Consider the following 24,298-nt stretch of genomic DNA (forward strand, 5'->3'; position numbering starts at 1 on the left):
AAGAACTTATCCAAACCTTTTTTGAACCCAGCTATATTAAGTGCACTAACCATATCCACTGGCAACAAATTCCAGAGCTTTATTGTGTGTTGAGTAAAAAAGAATTTTCTCCAATTAGTCTTAAATGTGCTACTTGCTAACTTCATGGAATGCCCCCTAGTCCTTCTATTATTCAAAAGTGTAAATAACCGATTCACATCTACTTGTTCAAGACCTCTCATGATCTTAAAGACCTCTATCATATCCCCCCCCCCCCCCCAGCCGTCTCTTCTCCAAGCTGAACAGCCCTAACCTCTTCAGCCTTTCCTCATAGGGGGAGCTGTTCCATCCCCTTTATCATTTTGGTTGCCCTTCTCTGTACCTTCTCCATCGCAACTATATCTTTTTTTAGATGCGGCGACCAGAATTGTACACAGAATTCAAGATGCTGTCTCACCATGGAGCGATATAGAAGCATTATGACATTTTCCATTTTATTAACCATTCCCTTCCTAATAATTCCTAACATTCTGTTTGCTTTTTTGACTGCTGCAGCACACTGAGCTAACGATTTTAAAGTATTATCCACTAAGACGCCTAGATCTTTTTCCTGGGTGGTAGCTCCTAATATGGAACCTAACATCATGTAACTACAGCAAGGGTTATTTTTCCCTATATGCAACACCTTGCACTTGTCCACATTAAATTTCATCTGCCATTTGGATGCCCAGTCTTCCAGTCTTGCAAGGTCCTCCTGTAATGTATCACAATCCACTTGTGATTTAACTACTCTGAATAATTTTGTATTGTCCGCAAATTTGATAACCTCACTCGTCGTATTTCTTTCCAGATTTTATATATATATATATATATATATATATATATATATATATATATTGAAAAGCACCGGTCCAAGTACAAATCCCTGAGGCACTCTACTGTTTACCCATTTCCACTGAGAAAATTGACCATTTAATCCTAATCTCGGTTTCCTGTTTTTTAACCAGTTGGTAATCCACGAAAGACATCGCCTCCTATCCCATGAATTTTTAGTTTTCTTAGAAGCCTCTCATGAGGGACTTTGTCAAACGCCTTCTGAAAATCCAAATATACTACATCTACTGGTTCACCTTTATCCACGTTTATTATCCCCTTCAAAAAAAATGAAGCAGATTTGTTAGGCAAGACTTGCTTTGGGTAAATCCATGTTGACTGTGTTCCATTAAACCATGTCTTTCTATATGCTCTACGACTTTGATCTTGAGAATAGTTTCCACTATTTTTCCCGGCACTGAAGTCAGGCTCACTGGTCTATAGTTACCCGGATCACCCCTGGAGCCTTTTTTAAATATTAGGATTACACTGGCCACCCTCCAGTCTTCTGGTACAATGGATGATTTTAATGATAGGTTACAAATTTTAACTAATAGATCAGAAATTTCATTTTTTAATTCCTTCAGTACCCTAGGATGCATACCATCCGGTCCAGGTGATTTACTACTCTTTAATTTGTCAATCTGGCCTACTATATCTTCCAGGTTCACAGTGATTTCGTTGTTCGTCTGACTCATCATCCCTGAAAACCATCTCCGGAACTGGTATCTCCCCAACATCCTCATTAGTAAACACGGAAGCAAAGAATTCATTTAGCCTTTCTGAAATGGCCTTATCTTCCCTAAGAGCCCTTTTAACCCCTCGGTCATCTAATAGTCCAACCGACTCCCTCACAGGTTTCTTGCTTCGGATATATTTAAAAAGGTTTTTATTATGAGTTTTTGCCTCTATGGCCAACTTCATTTCAAATTCTCTCTTTGCCTGTCTTATCAATGTTTTACACTTAACTTGACAATGCTTATGTTTTATCCTATTTTCTTCAGATGGATCCTTCTTCCAATTTTTGAAGTCTTTTTTTCCTCTTTCACCTCACCTTTTAACCATGATGGTAATCGTTTTGCCTTCCTTCCACCTTTCTTAATGTGTGGAATACATATGGACTGTGCCTCTAAGATTGTATTTTTAAACAATGTCCATGCCTGTTGAACACTTAACCTTTGCAGCTGCACCTTTTAGTTTTTTTCTAACTATTTTTCTCATTTTATCAAAGTTTCCCTTTTGAAAGTTTAGTGTTAGAGCTGCAGATTTACTTATTGCCCCCCTTCCAGTTATTAGTTCCATAACTGGGGTCTTGAGGCTATTCAAGCCTTTCAACTGTTGAAAGAAATTCATAAAGGACACATGTTTGCAACGTCTAGACCCTACTAAACCATTTTGTGTGGAGGTGGACGCCTCCGGTCTAGTCGTTGAAGCTATCCTCTTACAGCAACTTCAGGACGAGGAGTTTGTCATCTGTGCTTACTTTTCAAAGAAAGTTTCTCAGGCCGAGAAGAATTATGTCATTGGTGATAAAGAACTTCTAGAAATTAAAATGGCACTAGAGGAATGGCAGCATCTATTGGAGGGTGCAAAACACATCATTACCATCTATACAGATCATAAGAATTTGGCATATCTCACGCATGCACAACGATTGAATCTACGACAAGCCCACTGGGCTCTATTCTTCAATCGATTAAATTTTAAAATTTTGTTTTGACCAGCCAAGAAAAATTTGAGGGCAGACTCCTTATCTAGGAGCTTCATGTCCAATGACACTCCAGAACCGCCTCAGTATATAAAAATTGACCCTGCTACCTTTTCTATCCCTCCTGGAAAAACTGTAGTCCAAGCGTCTGAGAAAAAGTTTTACGCTGGGCCCACGAGTCTCGTCTGGCACGCCATCCGGGGATCTATCGCACCAAAGAACTCCTGGCCTGCCATTATTGGTGTAACAGTGATGACAATGGGAATCGGATAAAAACAAGCCCTTTATTAAAACGCCCCAAGGGCGTCTTACTTCCTTCCAAACAACTCACTAACCGCGAACGCCGATATTTGAATTATACAGATGATGAAGTTGGGATTATAATCTTGATATTGGTAAGTGTACTTGCGTTTATATTCATTGGACAAGAGTGCAATAGTAAGCAGTATAGAAACTAGAGGAATAAAACGTATTAGGAGATTAATACCTGGTTGTTTATATTGTAGGATATTTCAGCGGCATGATCCGCTTGTAACACAATGTTATAACAATGAAAAGAAGGCTTTTGGCAGAGATTCAATTTAAAATTTGGAGGAGGATATAGCCGGCAACTTTGGATTAATAACAGAGAAGTATTTGTTGCATATTGGTAGTGTGATATATACGAATCATACGGACGGTAAGCAATTTTCCTTGCATTATTTAGTAACTGATTGGTTATGTGAGAAAAAGAGTGTGAGATGTATTTAATCTTTTAAAAAAATTTTTTTGTAGTTTAAATGTTGTGCAGGACCATGTGTATCTTCATGGAATATGTATAATACATGCTCTGGAAGATAGCGTGTTGACGTGAGATAGAGAGGAGAATCGATGATTATATGACAAAATTCATCCAATGCTTCGATTAATAATTTAATGGGACAGACATTGTGATATTGAATCTACTAGTCCACATCATTTAATTTACGGAATTTCCCTGAGGAAGCCTGCTAGTTCAGGCGAAACGAGAAGTCTCGTCGGGAACGGCATACAATGTGTTAGTGGATTTATGTGAACAACAGTTTCAAACATTTATAACAGCTGAAGAATTTCATGTATTTATATTTAACATTGGTTGAAGTATCACATGTACAGAGGTATAAGGATACACTAGCAATTTGGATTTTATGAATGAATGGTGTGAATGAGATGAGTATGATTGAGAAATGATGATGCATAATATGCGTTGTTGAAATTTTAGACGTGCATATGGTCCACATATAGTGTAGATAAATGAATGTAAAAATTGTTTGTATTTTCAATAAAAAAATTGGTGTGGCATTATAACATTGCCGAGTGTTCCTCTGATGTAGGTGTACAATTTATATATTAGACAGAGGTTTCTTGCACATGATTAATGTACCTGCTGTGGAGTGGGCCATCCAGGACTTAAAAAAACTTGTGGAAAGACACCCATGACTTCTTACCAGCAGGCAGCAATTAAACCTAAGAAACAAGCGGATAAGAAACGAAGACCAGCTCCCCAACTCCATCCTGGAGATTTAGTTTGGTTAAGCACCCGCAACCTTTGATTACGCATGTCATTTCTGAAGTTCGCTCCTCGTTTTGTGGGACCCTTTCCCATCGACAAGCGGATCGGGAAGGTCACCTACAAATTATGTCTTCCTCCCAAACTCCATATTCATGATGTCTTTCACATATCCCTCTTGAAACCAGCAATTTCATCCTGGCCATCCAGAAATCGTAAGCAGGATTCATCCATCATAGTGGAAGAAGACACTCAATATGAAGTTGAGGAGATTTTGGATGTCAGACGAAAGGGACGAACATTTCAATATTTAATTTCTTGGAAAAACTTTGGTCCAGAGAAAAACTCTTGGGAACCACTTAAAAACATCCAAGCTCCTCAATTAATTTATGACTCATTTACGGTTTCCTCAAAAGCCCAGGCCTCGGAATCTGGGGAGACAGCCTTGCGGAGGGGGTACTGTTAGGAAATGAACCTGCACTCCGCGCTGCTGCCGGCCATCCGCCACGATCGGTGTCATTTCCGGCGTGGTCCTGCGCCACAATGCAGCATTAAAGCAGACGCAGCGTTGCTCCTCCCCTTTCATCGGCATCCGCCTCCCCCGCCCGGCAGCCCCCACGCCTAGTGCGGGAAAACTACAGTATTTATTCTAACAGTCCAGCACAAGTCCCTTGCCTCAGCTACAGGCTCGCTTATGCTGGTGCTGATTTCGGAGCTCGTGTCTTGCTGCTGTTTGGGACTGTCTTTGGATTACCCTTGTCTGTTGCCTGCCTTATACTGGGACTGTCTCTGGATCACCCTTGTCTGCTGCCTGCCTTCTGACTTGGATGGCCATAGGGTTCCTATTGCCCATTTCTCCTCCGGTGTGGGCGTTGAATTGTCGCCAGGAACTCCAAGTCTACCTTCCTTCCCGATTCGAGTCAGGTAAGACTGTTACACTACAATTGGGTCCACAACATGTAACACCACTAGAATGTTGGAAACACCTGGTGGTAATTTTCTTGCAGGGTTTTACTGGATGTTATTCTGTCTAGCCCTTCCCAAAACAGAAATCATGATCCTGCTCCTCCTTGCTTGTGGACATAGAATATGGCAACTTGATTGTTTGAATCAGAATGCTCTTTTTGTGGAGGGGATGCATAGATCTAGTGAGAGCATGTCATATTGCTCATAGCTCCAGGAGATTGAACTAGAAGAGAAATTCCTGTGGAGACCAGATACTCTGAGTACGTAATTGTCCTCCATGAGCTTCCCTACCATTGGCTGAGGCACCTGTTGTGAGGACGACCTTATGAGGACACAATCAAAGTGGAGCACCTTCCTGGAGTACATGTGGATACAACAACCATTGCAACTCCTTTACCACTAGTGGTGTGATTTATATTAGCAAAGACAGTGGTGAGTTACTTGATCCCACTGTGATCTCAGAGCCCACTGAATTTAACATATTTGAAGACAGATTACTGGAACTACATTGATGGCAGTCATGTGACTGAGCAGTATGAGAAGCCTGCTGTACTTGAACTAACAAGATCATGATTGACCTCCAATCAGTGGGTAGGAATGCTTATTGAAGTATGGAGTCTATGCAGGCTCCTATAAACGGAAGGTTCTATGGGGGTTCCAGGTTGGACTTCTTGAAGTTGATGAGAAAACCTAAGCTCTGAAAAAGACAAATAGCTACATCCAGAGAATGGAGGATGCTTTCTCTTGAATCTGCTGTGATAGCCAGCCATCCATGTATGTGAAAACCTGAATGCCCTGGCAACAGAGATGAACTGCTATTACTACAAGGCATTTGGTAAGGACTTGGGACAGAGGAGAGGCCAAATGAAAAGACTTTGTATTGGAAGTGGGACAAATCCACTTGAGACCATAGGCAACACGAATGGGCTAAGTGGAATGGGAATAAGAGTATAGGTGACAGATTCAGAGCACACATCCATTTGTAGAAAAAGTAGAATTGCGTTGAAAGAGTTAATTTTGATTTTCTCCAAAAGGATATGCATGACAAGGAGCTGCAGATACAGGATCAATTGCAATCCCCCCAACTTCTTGGGGATAAGAAAATATCTGGAGTAGAAACCATGCTGGTTGTGATTGAAGGAGGATCTCCACCACTTGGCGTTATAGAAGAGACTGAACCTCCAAATTAATCTGAGGGTGATGCGAAGGATCCGACTGAGGTGGCAAATAGTGTGGAAGGGGTGGAGGTTGGAAGAAATGGAACCAGTACGCAAGTTACATAATGCTCAAAACTCAAGAATCCTTAGATATTTGACGTAACTGGTCCAAGAAATGATGAATTCACTCTGCTACTGGAAGGATAAGATAAGATTTGAAGATGGCATAAAAAACTGGGCCCTGGCTTAGGCTGGGACTGGTTTGGGGTTTTTTTGGCTGATGGTGGTCCCTTTGCCTAGGTCTTTCACGGAAGAGGATGGAGCCAGTACTATTGAAAAAGTTGATATGTCTGCCTGAAAAAGTAAGGACGCTTATAAGGATAGCAAGGACGGGACAGGTTGTTCTAGCAGCAGGGAGAGAGACTGGATCGCCACATTTTGGTCCTTTATCTGTTAGACTGTTTTCTAGAGTTTCTCTGAAGAGTCTGGCTCCTAAGCATGGACGCTTTTCATGAATGGCCTCTCTGATGGAACTGGCTTATAGCCACGCCATTCAGCACACTCCAATAGAGGCTGTGGAAGCACATGAAGCAGTATCAAAGAACTTGTAGACAGAACATAGTAGGTGTCGCACTACTTCCTCAACATCCCAAAATGGCTGAGAGAGGGTATTCTGTTCAGAAGCAGGTAAGTATGGTTTCAATTTCTGAAGACAATCATGAATATATTGTACCAGATAGAACTGATGAATGGCAATATGTGCAGCGTGCGCTCTGGAATGTTCTTTTGCTGAAATTTCCAGAAGTTTACGATCTTTCCTAGGTGGGGAGTTGGAATAAATGTGTCTTTGTTTTATTCTTAGCTGATTCCTTTACAACAGATTGATGTGAAAAATGTACTATACAAAATCTTAGAGAAAACTGGACTCTAACCTTGAGATCCAGTTTTCTAGATGTGGGAAGACAAGATATAATGGTTTCCCATAGTTTAAAAAGTAGTGCCTTAAGAATGTCAAGAACTGGTTAGGCGGCAGGTTCCTCTGGCATACTCAAATTTTTAAGAGACCAGTGCTTAGGTTTTTAATAAATTTGAAACACGTGACGTCAACCGGAAGAGAAGAGTGCTCCAGAAGATCTGGTGGCGGGTCAGATGGTATAACTGTGGACACTTCATCAGAGTCTGGGAGTAGTGGTTGGCTCAGCCAGGATTCCATTGATGGTTGAGGTTTCAGAGGAGTGGCCTGGCCCATTGTCTCCAAATGAGTGGTCTCCACTGCAGTAAAGTGTGTCGATGAAGATTCTCCAACATGAGATTCTGATGATGAACACACACCCAAAGGTGACTCTGGGACTCCACCAAAGCAAAAGTGGAAAAAAAAGTTGGAGTGTTCTCTCGCTCTCTTTTGCCATGGAGGTAAAAGACATTTCTCATTAACCCTGCAACCTGGTCAAGGACTGCTGTATCCTTTGGGCTAGATTAGCAGAGGAGCATCTTCTGAGGCTAGGACTGGTTGCTTTATTGCAACAGGCGGTGAATTCAAGGACAGAGATACTATTGAACAGATGGGATCTGGTGTTTGTAATCTAAGACCTTCAGTTACCAACCTTGGGGTGCTAGCTGTCTACCAATGGAGAAGCTAAGGGTACACTTACTCTTTCTCTGAAGATCTCGGATGCTAGTTTATTTTTATACAGGTAATCCTCTTGGGTCCCAGAAAGGTAACGCAGAATCTTTGGGAGATGCAGATGATTTTGAGCTCCTTCTGGGTTGCACGGTCGAAGCAGGACAAGCAACATCATGGAGCGCAATATGAGTGGAATGCTTTGTGGCATGCATCGGGTACATAGGTATATGATGTGGAGAAGACATTGCTGTATCAGAAGAATCAAAAAGCATTGAGTGGGTCGGCACAACTTGCATCAGTACATTGTGCATTGTGGTAGAATGCGCGCCCATGACTTGTGTTGTGGCGTCATGTATCTGGTGTAGCTGAGCATCGTGCAATGAGAATGTCAATGGACCAGACCTTGGATGCATTGATGCACCATGCTCTGAGTGCGTCAATGGCTTCAAGTGTTTCAATGCAGTATAGGTGAATGCTTCAATTTTTCGATGCTTCAAAGCACCATGCTGGAAAGAGGCCTGTGCTGGTGGCCTCGAAGATGGATGACCTGATGCTGTTTGCACAGATGCACTTCATGAAGAATGTTTATGCTTCTTTGATGCAGAGAAGAATGGCTCGAGGGAGGGATGTCGCTTATGTGTCATTGGCATCTGGGCAGCAGAACGCGACCCACAGTTACAGATCTCACGGATGAAGAAGTTTTAGAAAAACTCCAACTCAACAACTTTTCTGAGGAGGCAGACAATGCTACCACTCAGAGGTTTATGCAGTTCTTCCATGCGCACAGCCCTGAAGTGCTGTGAGGAGGGGGGACACCCGTTCACAGGCTTCATATGTTTTCTGGTCGTGTTCTGTCCCAGACAGTGCTAGCATAACTCGTGATCGTGGGTGAGCCAATTTTTACACATGGGCAGTTTTTGAACCCACTCACCATTCTTGACTTTTTCTTATGGCCCAACATCCTATGAGAGGAAAAATCCACCTCAACATGCTTTTTTTTTTTGGTAGCACTTAGAAGTGCTGTTTGTGTGGTTGCAAGGCAGAACAGAATTTAAGAAAAAATTAAAGTTTGAGGTATAAAAAAAAAAAATTTTACAGGAGAAAAAGTATTTGCCTATGCATTAGCTCAGACAAAAAAAGACAGAGGAAGCTCACGAAGACAATTCGTGTGTGGGAACTCCCACACATGCTCAGTAGAGTTCAAAGCTCCACAGCCTGGACAGACAAGTCCGTTTGGTGCCACATGTAAGGCTAATTCAGCCTGCTTATAGACGGAAAAAAGCAGAGTTGCTTACCTGTAACAGGTGTTCTCAGAGGACAGCAGGATGTTAGTTCTCACACATGGGTGACATCATCATATGGAGCACAGACATCAAGAACTTATGCGAAAGTTTCTAGAACTTTGACTTGGCACAATGAGCATGCACAGCATGCCCTATACCACGTGGGGTCCCTCTCCAGTCTTACAACATATAATTATATATAAATGAAAAAATAGGAGCAACCCAACTCCGTACAGTGGCAGGCAGGTTTTGTGAGGACTAACATCCTGCTGTCCTCGGAGAACATCTGTTACATGTAAACAATTCTGCTTTCTTTGAGGACAAGCAAGATGGTAGTCCTCACACATGGGTGAATCCCTAGCTACAAGCTGCTTCCCAACATAAAATGGGACCAACAGACACCCAACCAAGTGCCAACGGGCATAACAACAGTGGTGCTGTTGGTAACAAGAGGGGGAGACAGCCTGAACCCAAACAACAGGCCCTAGGTGAGAGAGAGCTGGGTTTTACACCTCAAACAGATTCCAAAGGACAGAGTGGTCAAACCTATTGTCGCATCAGCCATACCTATCCAAGCAATAGTGAGATGTGAATGTGTGGAAAGAACGCCACGTCGCAGTCTTGCAGATCTCCTCCATAGAAACTACTTGCAAGTGGGCCACAGACGTTGATAGGACCTCCAAGATGCAGTCCTGCCTGGGCATAACAGAAGGAGATACAATCTGATAGCCAATTAGATAGTGTCTGTTTGGCATCGGCAATGCCCAACCTATTCTTATCAAAAGAAATAAAAAGTTGGGTAGACTGTCTATGGGCCTTTGCCCGCTCCAGACAGAAGGCTAAGGGCTAGCTTGCAGTCCAAACTGTGCAGTGCTCGTTCACCTTGGTGTGAATGGGGCCTGGGAAAGAATGTTGGCAGGACAATGGGACTAGTTAAAATGGAAGTCCGTCACCACCTTAGGGAGGAACTTAGGATGTGTATGCAAGACCATCCTGTTATGATAAATCTTAGTGTAAGGTGGATAAGTCACTAAGGTCTGGAGCTCACTGACCCTGCATGCTGAGGTGACCGCCACCAAAAATATGACCTTCCAAGTCAGGTACATCAGATCACATGTGTGCTGTGGCTCAAAAGGAGCTTTCATCAGCTGAGCTAATACCACTCTGAAGTCCCAAGACACAGCAGGAAACCTTAGAGGAGGCTTCAATTGAAGCAAGCTTCGCATGAATCATACAACTAAAAGCTGTACAGAGATAAGCATACCATGTGCACCATGGTGGTATGTGCCAATTACACTGAGATGAACACTAATGGAGTTGGTTTTTAAGCCAGCTTCTGATAGGCATAGAAGGTAATCAAGCAGTTTTTGTGTGGGGCAGGAGAACGGATCTAGGGCCTTCTGCTGACACTACACGGAAAACCTGCTCGACTTCACTTATAGGACTTTCTAGAAACCACCAGGACCCGAGACATCCTCTGAAAGATTGAGTGATTGCAGAATTAACCGAGACATCCAGACTGAGCAACACGGCCTGGAGATTGGAATGTTGCAACCTGCTTTGATCTTGCATGATGAAATCTGGGGAAGTCCCCAGACTGATTGTTCTTCGGATGGACATCTCCCAAACGAGTGGAAACCAGACCTGTCTCAGCCAATAAGAAGCTATGAGGATCATAGTACCCTTGCTTCGTGAAGTTTCAAGAGAGACTTTGCCACTAAGGGAATCGGGGGATACCTGTACAGAAGACCCTTGCCCCAATGATAGGCAAGGGTGTCCAAGGCTGATTTGCCATCTGACCTGTACAGGGAGCAGAAAAGAGGCAGTTTCCTGTTGCAAGGGGACACAAATAGATTTACAACTGGGCTCCTCCAGAGATGGAATATCCAATTCACCACCCTGTGGTCCAGGACCACTCGTGGGATCTGAAGGCACGATTTAATCAGTCTGCTATCATGTTCTCTGTCCAGGCCAGGTACAGGGCCCATAACCAGATCTGGATCACTTCCTGACACAGGAGGTACGATGCCGTACCTGTCTGCTTGTTAACATACCACATCACTAATTGGTTGACTGTTTGGATCAAGACAACTTTGTTGGCAGCCGATCTCTGAAAGCCCATAGCACGTACCTGGTCACCTGAAGCTCCAGGAAGCTGATTTGACAACAGCTTTCCTAAGCAGACCACAAACCCTGGGTGCTAAGCCCATCTACATGAGCTCCCCAGCGCAGGGTGGACGCATCTGTTGTAAGAACAATTTGGGTAGGAGGACTTCAAAAACAGATCCCTTGTTCCAGATTTGAAAGTACCCACCACCAGGACAAGTCCTAAAGGGACGGGGTGACTGAGATACAATCTTGGAAGTTCTGAGTGGCCTGGTGCCACTGCTATCTCAAGGTCCATTGGGATCTGCATGTGTAATTGTGCCAAGGGAGTGACATGGACGGTTACGGGCATATGGCCCAACAGCCTCAACATGTACCAGGCTGACACCTGCTGGCTCTGCTGAATCTCTGCTGCGATAGTAGTCAAAGTGATGACCATTTGACAAGGCAGGAAGGCCTTGGCCTGAGCCGTTTCTAGCAGGGTTCCTATGAAGTCCAGTTGAGGTGATAGGCTAAGATGGGACTTCGAGTAGTTGATGAAGAAACCTAGTGACTCCAACGTCCGGATGGTCCTTCCCCCGGACTGAGGCTGATGATGAGGTATCAGATGTTCTCTGCCTGGAGGAGATAGATGGTGGTTGGTCTCTGGTGCCCCTATCCGCCAATGGCATCGATGGAACAGATGGTCCCACCGATGTCGATGGTGTGGTATCCATCGTTCCGGCTCTGAGATCCATTGATGCCGATGCCACCGATGGCTCGGTCTTCTTCGACCCATAGAGCTGTTCCATCTTGTAGAGTCAAAGCAGACGTCCCTTCGGGGTCATTTGTGTGCATAAGTGGCAACTCTGGACATCATGTAATGCCCCCAGGCAGAGAACACATCTCAATGGGGTCCATAATGGACATGGTCCTCGGGCAACAAGGGCATCACCAAAAACCATACGTGGCCATGATGGGATAAAATAAAAGGGACACAAAATAAAAAATCGATGGTAGCAGGCGACAATGGCCAGCAGACACCAAGGCACTGCCGCTGTGAGGAAATTGACAGCAAAAGGAAACTTACCGATAAATGACGAAAACCCTGACTAGGAACACTATCGGGGATGGACCTAAAGGGACCTCTAGTCGAACATTCGAATAAACCGCAAAAGAAGCTAAGAGAAAATTTTCCCAAACAGCCAAAAAGGCCAAGATTAGAGCTCACAAACCGCGATGCTGCAGCTCCACAGAAAGGGAGACTGGAGAGGGAACTTGCATGGACACATGCTATAGGGCATGCTAGGCATGCTCAGTGTGCTAAGTCAAAGTTCCAGAAACTTTGACATAAGTTTTCTGTGTCAGGGTTCCATCTGATGATATCACCCATGTGTGAGGACTACCATCCCAGATATTCACATGACCCATTTGTGTGACTGGGTGATCCTGCTAGCCTTTACAGGATATTTTAAACATGGACTGGGCTTTATAGCTGTGAAGGTAAAATGGTAAAAGTTGAGTTCTTTTTAATACAATATAATCACAATAATATACACTTAAAAAGTGTTTTTCATTCAAACATCTCCAATTAACAGTTTTTTTTTTGTTTTTGTTTTTATCGATCCAGCAGCTTTCTCCTTGGGACTTCCTGCTGCAGCTTTGGCTACAATGGCATAAGCATTCATGTGTAGTTAGCCAGGGTTCTCCCACCAAATAATTTTTACTTCATCTCCTCCCTCTATAACTCTGGCATCATACATTGTAGCTCACTTTGAAACCTGGTACACATGCACCCCCTACTCCTGGGTGCTTCTCTTATGTGATAATAGATTCCTTTTTCTCCATGGGCTGTCTTTCAATTACTTTATATGCATACTACTTCCAAAACATGCCAACATCTACATTCGTACTAAAGTTAACATAACACTTTCACAACAAGAGCACTCTATGACATATTCTTAAAAGGAACAATGCTCTTATTATATAATTATAGTTAGGTAAACTAAGAATCAAGTATGTATAATAATTTGCTCAGTTATACAGAATTGGAGAAATTACTTACCTGATAATTTTGTTTTCCTTAGTGTAGACAGATGGACTCAAGACCAATGGGTATAGTGTACTCCTGATAGCAGATGGGGGACAAAGTCAGATTTCAAAGCTGACGTCAGCCTACATACCCATGCAGGAAGCTCAGCTCTTCAGTATTCTCCTCGAAAAGCAATTGTGGATATATGTGTGCTTTAATAACTTGATTAACTTGGTCAACTTGATTAATTAGGGCTGGTTCAACTGATTTCCCAATTGGAGACCGCCAGTGCACTCAACTGGGTAACGCCGACACCCAGCAACTATGGGTGTCTTGAACTAGGAGGAATACCTGGCTTACCCGTGCTTGTCCTGTTCTCGGGGTTTGTCACCTGAGGTTCCTGGATTCTGGGGCAGCCATGGGCAGGGTGCTGAGTGCATCTAGCTACACTAAGGAAAACGAAATTAGCAGGTAAGTAATTTCTCCATTTCCTAGCATGTAGCCAGATGGACTCAGGATCAATGGGATGTACAAAAGCTACTCCCGAACAGGGCGGGAGGCTGCCTGTGATCCACTTAGTACTTCCCTTGCAAACGTCGTGTACTCCCGGGCCTGGACATCCAGGCGGTAGAACCTGGAGGTGTGTATGTAGGACCACGTTGCCGCCCGACAGATCTCGGTGGGCGACAGCATCTTGGTTTCTGCCCAGGACACTGCCTGGGCCCTTGTTGAATGGGCCTTGACTTGCCGAGGTGGGGCTTCCCTGCTTCTACGTAGGCTGCCTTGATTACTTCTTTGATCCAGCGGGCTATGATTTCCCTCGAGGCCGCTTCCCCCTGTTTCTTCCCGCTGTGAAGGACGAATTGGTGGTCTGTCTTTCGCACAGATTCCGATCTTTCCAGGTAGCAGACTAGGAGTCTGCCGACATTTAGATGGCAAAAAAAGCGTGAGTCTTCAGAGTCCTTATGTTTGTCTGGAGATGGCAGCAAGATGGTTTGGTTTAGATGAAATTGAGAAACCACTTTCGGTAGGAAGGAGGGGACAGTGTGTAGCTGTATGGCTCCCGGTGTGAACCTGAGGAACGGTTCCCGACAGGATAGTGCTTGAAGCTCGGAGATGCAATGGGCTGAACATATTGCCACTAGGAATGCAGTCTTCAAGGTCAGGAGCCGTAGTGACAGGCTGCGTGTGTTGATCTGAAGGAAGTTCCCGCTAGGAAGTCTAGAACTAGATTGAGATTCCATAGGGGCACCGGCCACTTTAATGGTGGTCGGATTTGTTTGACCCCTCTCAGGAAGCGGGAAACATCTGGATGGATTGACAGACTGATGCCGTCCACTTTGGCTCTGAAGCAGGCCAGCACGGCCACCTGAACCTTGACGGAATTGAGAGACAACCCCTTCTTCAAGCTGTCCTGCAGGCATTCTAGGATCATGGGGATTTTGACTGACTGCAGGAGGATCTCGCAGTCCTTACACCAGGCTTCGAATACTCTCCATATTCGTATGTAAGCTAGTGATGTGAGAACTTGCGTGCTCGAAGCAAGGTGTCAATAACTGCCTTTGAGTATCCGCTTTTCTTCAGGCGAGTCTTCTCAAGGACCAGACCATAAGAGAGAATTGAGTCGGGAATTCGTGGAGGATCGGTCCTTACCGGAGAAGGTCCCTGTGTGGAGGTAGGCACAGAGGGTTTCCCGCAAGAAGTCTTCGCATGTCTGCGTACCCTGGCCTTCTTGGCCAGTCCGGGACCACTAGAAGTACTAGTTCCCTGTGGTGTTCTATCTTGCTTATGATCCTGCCCAGTAGTGGCCATGGGGGAAAGGCGTACAGCAGGTCTTCCAGTGGCCAGGTCTGGACAAGGGCGTCGATTCCCAGGGATTGCGGTTCTCGTTTGCAGCTGAAGAACTTGGGAACTTGGGCGTTGGACCGGGTTGCCAGTAGATCCATGGCTGAGGTTCCTCTGCAGTTTACTATCAACTGGAAGGCTGTGGTCAACAGCAGAGACCCTAGACCTAAGCCATGAGGGATTCTATCTCCAGAGACACCTGTTGGCTTCTGGTTCCTCCCTGTCGGTTGATGTAGGCAACGGTTGTAGCGTTGTCCGACATGACTCTGACAGACTTGCCCCGGAGTCTGTGGCCGAATTGTAGACAGGCTAGTCTGACTGCTCGGGCTCCCAGTCGGTTTATGTTCCATCCTGCTTCTTCCTTGTCCCATTGTCCCTGGACCGTCAGTTTCTGACAGTCAGCTCCCCACCCTCGCAGGCTCTCATTCGTGGTGAGTAAGATCCAGTTTGGTAGGGATAGTTTTACTCCCTTGCTCAGGTGGTCTTCCTGTAGCCACCACTGGAGCTGGGTCCGAACCTCTGCTGGTAGCTGGAGGTGAATGGAGTAGTTCTGGGACGTCTGGCTCCATCGTGACAGTAGGAAACGTTGTAGTGGGCGCATGTGGGCCCTTGCCCATGGAACGACTTCCAGGGTTGATGTCAGGGGCCGAGGACATGGAGGTAGTCCCATACCTTGGGGCGAGCATAGTTCAACAGTTTATGCAGCTGACCCATCAGTTTCCTTCTCCTTGGAGGGGGAAGGACAACCTTGTCCTGCTTGGTGTTGAACCGGACTCCCAGGTACTCTAGCAATTGGAAGGGCTGCAGGCAGCTCTTGGCTGTGTTGACGACCCACCGGAGATTCTGCAGGATATTCTTGACTCTGGTGGTCGCCTGGTGAATTTCCTCTGGAGATTTTGCCCTGATCAGCCAATCATCCAGGTAAGGATGTACGAGGATTACGTCTTTCTTCAGTGTTGCCGTCACTACTACCATGATTTTGGTGAAGGTCCGAGGGGCGGTAGCTAGTCCGAAGGGTAGCGCCCGGAACTGGTAATGATGGTCCTGTATCGCAAAGAGTAGGAAGTGCTGATGGTCGTGATGGACTGGGATGTGGAGATAGGCTTCAGATAGATCCAATGAGGTCAGGGATTCTCCCGGCTGTACTGCTCTTATGACTGAGCGTAGGGTTTCCATGCGGAAGAGTGATACCCTCAGGTAATGATTGACAGTCTTGAGGTCCAGGATGGGCCGGAACATTCCTTCCTTTTTGGGAACGATAAAAATAGATGGAATAGTGACCAGTATTTTGTTGGTACGTGGGCACTGGGGTTATCGCCTTTAGGCTGAGTAATCTTGCAAGTGTGGTTTCCACTGCTGTCCTCTTGAAGTGGCATGGTGCTCTCACAAATTTGTCTGGGGGGATGCTGTGGAAGTCCAGACAGTATCCCTTTCGAATGATGGTTAGGACCCACTTGTCCGACATTATCTCGACCCATCTTTGGTAGAAGAGGGTAAGTCTGCCCCCTATGACTTCTTCCTGTGGATGGGTCTGCTGAATCTCATTGTGGGGTGTGGCCGGGCCTCTACCTGAGCCTGCTCCCCTCTTGTTGTGTCTATTCTGAAAGGACTGAGCTCTGCCTGTGGGTGAGGTGCTTGTTAGTGTGTGTTCTTGTACGGTCTAAAGTGCTGAGCTCCTCTGTCCGTGGTTCTTCGGGGGGGGGGGGGGGGGGGCGGGAGCGCTGATTTCTTTTGTTCCTGTCCTCCGGTAGACGAGGTACTGGAGATTCGCCCCATTTGTTGGCTAGCTTCTCCAATTCGCTTCCAAACAAGAGAGATCCTTTAAAGGGCATCCTCATGAGGTTCGCTTTAGATGTCACGTCGGCTGACCAATTTGGAGCCATAGATGCCTTTGGCTGCCACGGGCGAGGCGACGTTCCTGGCTGAGGTGCGCACTAGGTCTGAGGTCGCATCCATGAGGAAGGATACCACAGGTTCCATAGTCTCACCGGGCATGGTTGCGTCTCTGGAGAGGAGCAAGCAAGAACGTGCCTCAGGCTCAGGGCGCAGCAGGAAGCGATCTGAAGAGTCATTGCTACTACATCAAAGGACTGTTTAAGGATGGATTCTAGTCGTCTGCCCTGGGCAACCTTTAGTGCCGCTCCTCCCTTGACGGGAATGGTCATGCGCTTGGAGGTTGCGCAGAACATGGCGTCCACCTTTGGGAACCGCAGGAGTTGCTTAGCCACGGGTTCCAGGGGATATAGGGCTTCTAGGACCCGTCCTCCTTTGAAGCTGGCCTCTGGGGCATTCCATTCCAGGTCAATCAGTCGGCATACGGCTTGCAACATTGGAAAATAGCATGAGACCTGACGGAGGGAGACCAAGATGGGGTTTTATCTTTGTTTCCGCTGTGGTGTCCGTGCCTGGAATGTCCAGCGTCTTCAGGGTCTGGGACACAAGAGCTGGCAACTCGTCTTTGGAGAAGAATCGTAGCATGGTTCAGTATGGTTCCATCCCTGGGGGGATTTCTCCTTCCTCCAGGGAGTCAGCCTCGTCCTCCGAGGTGTCTGTATCCCCGGTAGGGAGGCTCTTACTTAGGAAGGGCATGTCTCGATGGGCCCGAGAGGTGCTTGGAATGTCTTGTGCTTCTGGTGGCGACTGGAACTGAGTCGCAGCCGGTACTGAGTGTGCTTGGACAAAGGTTTGTAGCCCTTTGAAAAATTCCACCCTGGAAAAAGTACCCGGGTCCATGTTGATTCCAGGTGGCGTTATAGTGGAGGTCCCGAAGGTGCCTTCCTGTGTAGGTGCCGAGTTGGAGATACAGAGGTCTGGGGTACTATCATTAATGGATCCGGATTCCTCTACTGACTGTGAGGGACCTTGCTTTGGTTCCCCCTGAGCCTCTTCGCACTGCTGGCAAAGGGAGAAGGCCACTTCAGGTTGCGCAGCTCTCAGGTGGCAGGCTGGGCAGAGGGCTTATCCCTTGGCCTTTTGGCAGGCGGTGCCATGGTTTGTGCTCGTGGGGAGCTTCAAAATTCGTCTGTGTGCGTAGGTGTGCGCACCGGGAGGCTTGGTTGTGTGCTCCGGGTGTGCCGAAGATATGCGTGCGGATTGCGTAAAGATGTGCACGCAGGCTACTACTTTATGCGCTTGGCTGAGATGTGCGCGCTGCTGTGCGCACGGCAATATTTGTGCGCTCGGGCCGTTAATGTGCGCCGCTGTGCGCACAGCTCAATTGAGCGGATATTACAGCGGTCAAGGGGGGGAAATGGCGCCGACGACCACGTGGACAATATGGCGACCCCTCCGGAGGGTCTCCACGTGTGTGGACCCTCGCACCGGATCAGGGTCTAGCCCAGACGGGGCTGCTCAACCCAATTTAACAGACGCCGGAAAGGACGATCTGTGCGGCTATTCAAGCCTCGGAGACCGGAGACTTAAGAGAGGTTTCTACCTTACCTGGTCTCATGCCAGGTGGTCTCCGGCTGCGGGGGGAGAGGGAATTACCTTCACCGCCGCACTCGATTCTGCCTCTCAGTCACCCTGGGGGCTAAGTCCACACTGGGAGCCAGCTACTGGACCGAGGCTTGCCTCAGAGATCTCAGAAATCACCTCAGGAATTCTCGACTGGGGGAAGGACCCTTAGGTATCACCGCAGGAGAGCAGGGCTAGTCTTCTAGAGGTAAGTTTTCTTTCTTCTTTGGTTTAAATTGCTAACATTATTCTAGTGTGTGTAGTGTCCCTATCTGCTTAGGAGATGGAGAAATACTGAAGAGCTGAGCTTCCTGCACGGGTATATGTAGGCTAATGTCAGCTTTGAAATCTGACTCCGTCTCCCATCTGCTATCAGGAGTACACTATACCCATTGGTCCTGAGTCCATCTGGCTACATGCTAGGAAAATTAGAAATATTCATCATAGTGTGAACTCTCTCACACCTTCCTTATTAGACATGAATATCCAAAAGGAATTAAATGTTTACCTGACAAAGGTTTCAGCTGAAGCCACTCAGCATCTGACCTGCGATTTAGTTTGTGATCAGAAAGCTTCCTCCCTACTGCCGATTCTTCAACCTGTTTTTTCTTGAACCACTTCCGTTTACCCTGAAATAGTCTGATAGTTAATGTCTTATTTGTTACATAACATAAGATATACACTTAAATGGTATGCTCTAATCAGAACATATCTTACTAAATTTTAATAAGGGATTTTTTTGTGTGATCCTCTCTGAAATCAAACCATGCAATTTTAAAATTTATCAAGTAAATGCAACTAGTGTGACAGCTGAAATATATCCTACAAACACACTAATTTATATACCTTTCAAAAGTAATTTTATTAATAAAAACATTTCACAATCAGATCAGCAGAATATTTTGAGGGACAGACATTTCTATTTTTTTTTTTTTGCTTTATAATTCTCTTCTCATTTTAATGTAATCTAAATTCTATTAAATAGATTTACAAAAATGATCAAGTTTTCAATGTTATGGCACTGCACCATCTTGTCTGAGGTGAGTGAGGGAGAAGGGAAGGGGAGAGCCAGCTTTCTACATGCCTAAGAACAGATGGGGGGGAGCTGTTACATCATCCTGGAGATCCTCCAGAAGGGGTGCAAGGAAGTTTAGCGAAGGAGAAAAGGAGCATGCTACTGCTACCCATGTTTAGTTGAGCTGCTGCCACAGGCCAGGAGAGTGAGAGTGGGGCTATCATGACCCTGAAAACTTCACCCCATTTTGCTACAGACCAAGGGGAGGGGGGACAGAGAGGGGTTGTTTGCATCTATTAAAAACCTCAAACCACACTGACACATATTTAGCAGAAGTAGGAAAGAGGGACCAACCGCAGCTCTGAAGAATCATAAACCCTACTGCTGCACTTCATGATAAGAAGAGAGGGGCTGAATCTGGCTGTCAGAATCTTTGCAGACTCTGCAGAGGAGGCAGAGGAAAGCTGGGTTATCACAGCAGTGAGAAACATATCCCAGTACTGCCATATGCTCTGCCACTAGCCTGACACACAGGCCGATACAGTAAGGAGCGGTAGGAAGAGCTGCGTTAGTGCTGGGCGCACCCGCGTTTGCTGCACGCACAGTCCGGCTCACCTACCGCTCGATACTGTATTAAAACCGCATGCAAATTCAAGCCGCGTCCAATGCGTGCCCATGAAGCTCAATCCATTTTTACTGTATAGGCGCTTTATACAGCGCCTATACAGTATCCTGGGTGCGCTGGTACCTGTCATTTCAAATGTCATTTCAAATGACATTTGAAAATGACAGGCACCAGGAAGTGGATACCAACCTTAACCAAAGAAAACCTAAAAACCTAAAATTCCCTCCTCCCGAAGCGACTCAACATGTAAAATATGTGAATAAGTGTAACCAACTTAATTTTTGTTTCTTTTTCAGCCCTTTCAGCCTTCTCTGCCGTCCTCCGGAGGGGGCAGCCGGCGGCGAAAGAGGCTTCCAGCGGCCTCCGCCAGCGAAGACGGACGAACGCATGCCCATAGTGCATGGGCGCTCAAGCCACCGAAAGCACATGGACAGGCGTGCGTGACGTACGCCGTGACGTCACGCACGCACGTTCATGTGCTTTCATTGGCTTGAGCGCCCGTCAATTTGGGCGCTCTAGCCAGCGAAGCGCATGACGTCATGGCCAGCGAAGGTGTTCTCCAAGGACAGCAGGATGTTAGTCCTCTCACATGGGTGACATCAGATGAAGCCCGGCACAAAGCTTTGATCTCAGAGAATCCAGAACTTTCAAGCATACCTTACTGAGCATGTGCAGCTGTAGTCATCACCCACCCCCCTAGGCAGTCCCTCAATCCATAATAGCTAATACATGGAGAAACTAATTCCCAGGGGAGGTGGGTGTTTTCCTTAGGACTAACATCCTGCTGTCCTCGGAGAACACCTGTTACAGTTAAGCAACTCTGCTTTCTCTGAATGACAAGCAGGATGGTAGTCCTCACACATGGTTGAATCCCAAGCTATGGGCTGTCTAAGCAGGAAACTGCACCGTGCTGAAAGCACCACTTCTCTCCCTTTTGCCTATGAGGCAGCTAACCTACAAAAGGGTCTAGGTCAGAAAAGAGTTGGGTTCCATAAAGAGAAAACCACAGAAAAGATTGAAACAAAACTCCGTGCGTAGCAGATGCGCCTAAGTCAGGAGAGTGATGCAAGTGCCAGCAAGAAACATACTCCACATCATGGAAAACATTAAAAGAAGTGTTTCGGATCAGTAAAACCAGACGACAATAGGTCTAGAACCTTCTGTATACAGGAAAAAATCTAGAGATGTAAACAAGAAAAGGACTCTTGGACGAAGACCGCATAGTATCCTTCAGTGTTTCAAGACATCCGAAAAACCAACTGAGGCCTGAGAACTCCCTAGAAAGAAACTGCGATCCACAGACATCTGAAGGACAGAACGTCTCTGCAGAAATGCGCCCATATTTGGCTAATAGGCAAAAAATATCAAGTACATTCAGGGATACAAGAATATATAAGCCGATGAACTGATGTCTGGTATTGCTTGTCTTGGGGAATGAGAGTTTAAAGGTACAAACTCACTAACAAGCCAATGGAGAAATTACTTACCTGATAATTTCATTTTCCTTAGTGTAGCCAGATGGACTCAGGACCAATGGGTATAGTGTGTTCCTGATAGCAGTTGGAAACGGATCAGATTTCAATCTGACGTCAGCCCTAGTACATATACCCCTGCGAGACAACATGCTCTTCAATATTGTCTTCGAAAAGCAATTGTGGATATATGTGTGACTGAATAACTTGATTAACTTGGTTAACTTGAACTGGTTGATGTGGTTATAGCTAGAGACCGCCAGTGTACTCAACTGAAAAACGCCGACACCCGGTAGGTATGGGTGTCCTAATTAGAGGAAAGCTTGGCTTACCTGTGTTTGTCTTGTTCTCGGGGTTTGTTCCCTGAGGGTTCCGTGATTGTCGGCAGCCGTGGGTGGGATGCTGAGTCCATCTGTCTACACTAAGGAAAACAAAATTATCAGGTAAGTAATTTCTCCATTTCCTAGCGTGTAGCAGATGGACTCAGGACCAATGGGATGTACAAAAGCTACTCCAAACTAGGTGGGAGGCTGCCCGTGGCCCACTTAGTACTGCCCTTGCGAATGCTGTGTCCTCCCGAGCCTGAACATTCAGGCGATAGAACCTAGAGAAGGTAAGAATGGAGGACCATGTCGCTGCCTGACAGATCTTGGCGGGTGACATCATCTTGGTTTCCGCCCAGGACACTGCCTAGGCTCTAGTGGAATGGGCCCTGACTTGCTGAGGTGGGGGCTTGCTTGCCTCTATGTAGGCCGCCTTGATAACTTCTTTGATCCAGCGGGCTAGGATTGCCCGTGAGACTGCTTCCCCTTGTTCCTTCCCGCTGTGAAGGATGAAGAGGTGGTCCGTCTTTCGTACGGATTCCGACTTTTCCAGGTATTGGATTAGGAATCTGCCGACGTTAAGATGGCGAAGGCGGTGAGATTCCTCTGAATCCTTATGCTCGTCTGGCAATGGTAGCGAGATGGTTTGGTTTAGATGGAAGTGAGAAACCACTTTTGGTAGAAAGGAGGGGACCGTACGTAGCTGTATGGATCCCGGTGTGAACCCGAGGAACAGTTCTCGACAGGACAGTGCTTGGAGCTCGGAGATGCGACGGGCCGAACAGACTGCCACTAGAAATGCAGTCTTCAAAGTTAGTAGTCGGAGGGACAGGCTATGGGTGGGTCTGAAGGAGGCTCCTGCTAGGAAATTTAAGACTAGATTGAGATTCCATAAGGGTACCGGCCACTTTAGGGGTGGTCGGATCTGCTTGACCCCTTTCAGGAAGCGGGAGATGTCCGGGTGAGAGGCTAGGCTTCCGCCCTCCATCTTGGCTCTGTAGCAGGCCAACGCGGCCACCTGTACTTTGATGGAGTTGAGGGACAACTCCTTCTGTAGGTCGTTCTGCAGGAATTCCAGAATCGTGGGGATTTTGACTGTCCGCGGGAGGATGTCACGGTCTTCACACCAGGCTTCAAATATTCTCCATATTCGTATGTAGGTTAGGGATGTGGAAAACTTGCATGCTCGGAGCAGAGTGTCAATCACCGCCCCCGAGTATCCGCTCTTCTTCAGGCATGTCCTCTCAATGGCCAGACCATAAGAGAAAATAGAGGTGGGTCTTCGTGGAGGATCGGGCCTTGTTGGATCAGATCCCTGTGTGGAGGTAGAAGGAGAGGGCTCCCTGTCAGTAGTCTTCGCATGTCTGCATACCACGGCCTTCTTGGCCAGTTCGGGGCCACTAGAAGTACTGGTCCCCTGTGGTGTTCTATCCTGCTGATGATCCCGCCCAGTAGCGGCCACAGAGGGAAGGCGTATAGCAGGACTTCCTGTGGCCAGATATGGATGAGGGCATTGATCCCTTGGGATTGTGGGTCTCATCTGAGACTGAAGAAGTTGGGAACTTGGGCGTTGGACCGGGTTGCCAGGAGGTCCATGGCTAGTGTTCCCCAGCGGTTTACTATCAACTGGAAGGCTGTGGCCGACAGCCTCCATTACCGTGGGTCTAGACTTTCTCTGCTGAGGTAGTCCGCAGTGATGTTGTCTTTTCCCGCGATGTGGGCAGCTGAGATCTCTTGTAGGTTTGATTCCGCCCACTCTATTAGGGGTTCTATTTCCAGGGACAACTGTTGGCTTCTGGTTCCTCCCTGTCGGTTGATGTAGGCCACTGTTGTGGCGTTGTCCGACATGACTCTGACCGATTCTCCCCGGAGTCTGTGACTGAACCGCAGGCAGGCTAGCTTGACTGCCCGTGCTTCCAGTCGGTTGATGTTCCATCCAGACTCTTCCTTGTCCCATTGCCCCTGGGCGGTCAGTTCTTGGCAGTGGGCTCCCCACCCTCGGAGACTCGCATCCGTGGTGAGCAGGATCCAAGTTGGTGGGGATAGCCTCACTCCCTTGCTCAGGTGGTCTTCTAGTAGCCACCATTGTAGCTGGGTTCGAACCTCCTCCTGGAGCTGTAGTCGAACGGAGTAGTTCTGGGACATCGGACTCCATTGTGACAGCAGGGCACGCTGTAGGGGCCGCATGTGCGCTCTTGCCCATGGGACCACTTCCAGTGTGGATAACATGAGGCCGAGGACTTGGAGGTAGTCCCACACCTTGGGGCGAAGACTGATTAACAGGTTTCACAACTGGTTCATCAGCTTTGTTCTCCTTGTAGGAGTCA

General features: G+C 46.7%; 1 protein-coding gene across 7 annotated transcripts in view; it reads right to left on the minus strand.

Moving 5' to 3' along the window:
* The window catches only part of SLC39A10 (solute carrier family 39 member 10), a 314,976-nt gene that overhangs the window by 153,204 nt on the left and 137,474 nt on the right, over positions 1–24,298 (minus strand). For all 7 annotated transcript variants that reach the window (XM_029606079.1, XM_029606076.1, XM_029606077.1 and 4 more), the window contains exon 6: positions 19,045–19,165. In XM_029606079.1, coding sequence (XP_029461939.1) covers positions 19,045–19,165 — 121 coding nt within the window. The remainder of the gene's footprint in view (positions 1–19,044; positions 19,166–24,298) is intronic.

This window comes from Rhinatrema bivittatum, chromosome 6, assembly GCF_901001135.1.
Source record: "Rhinatrema bivittatum chromosome 6, aRhiBiv1.1, whole genome shotgun sequence".
Classification (NCBI taxonomy): domain Eukaryota; kingdom Metazoa; phylum Chordata; class Amphibia; order Gymnophiona; family Rhinatrematidae; genus Rhinatrema; species Rhinatrema bivittatum.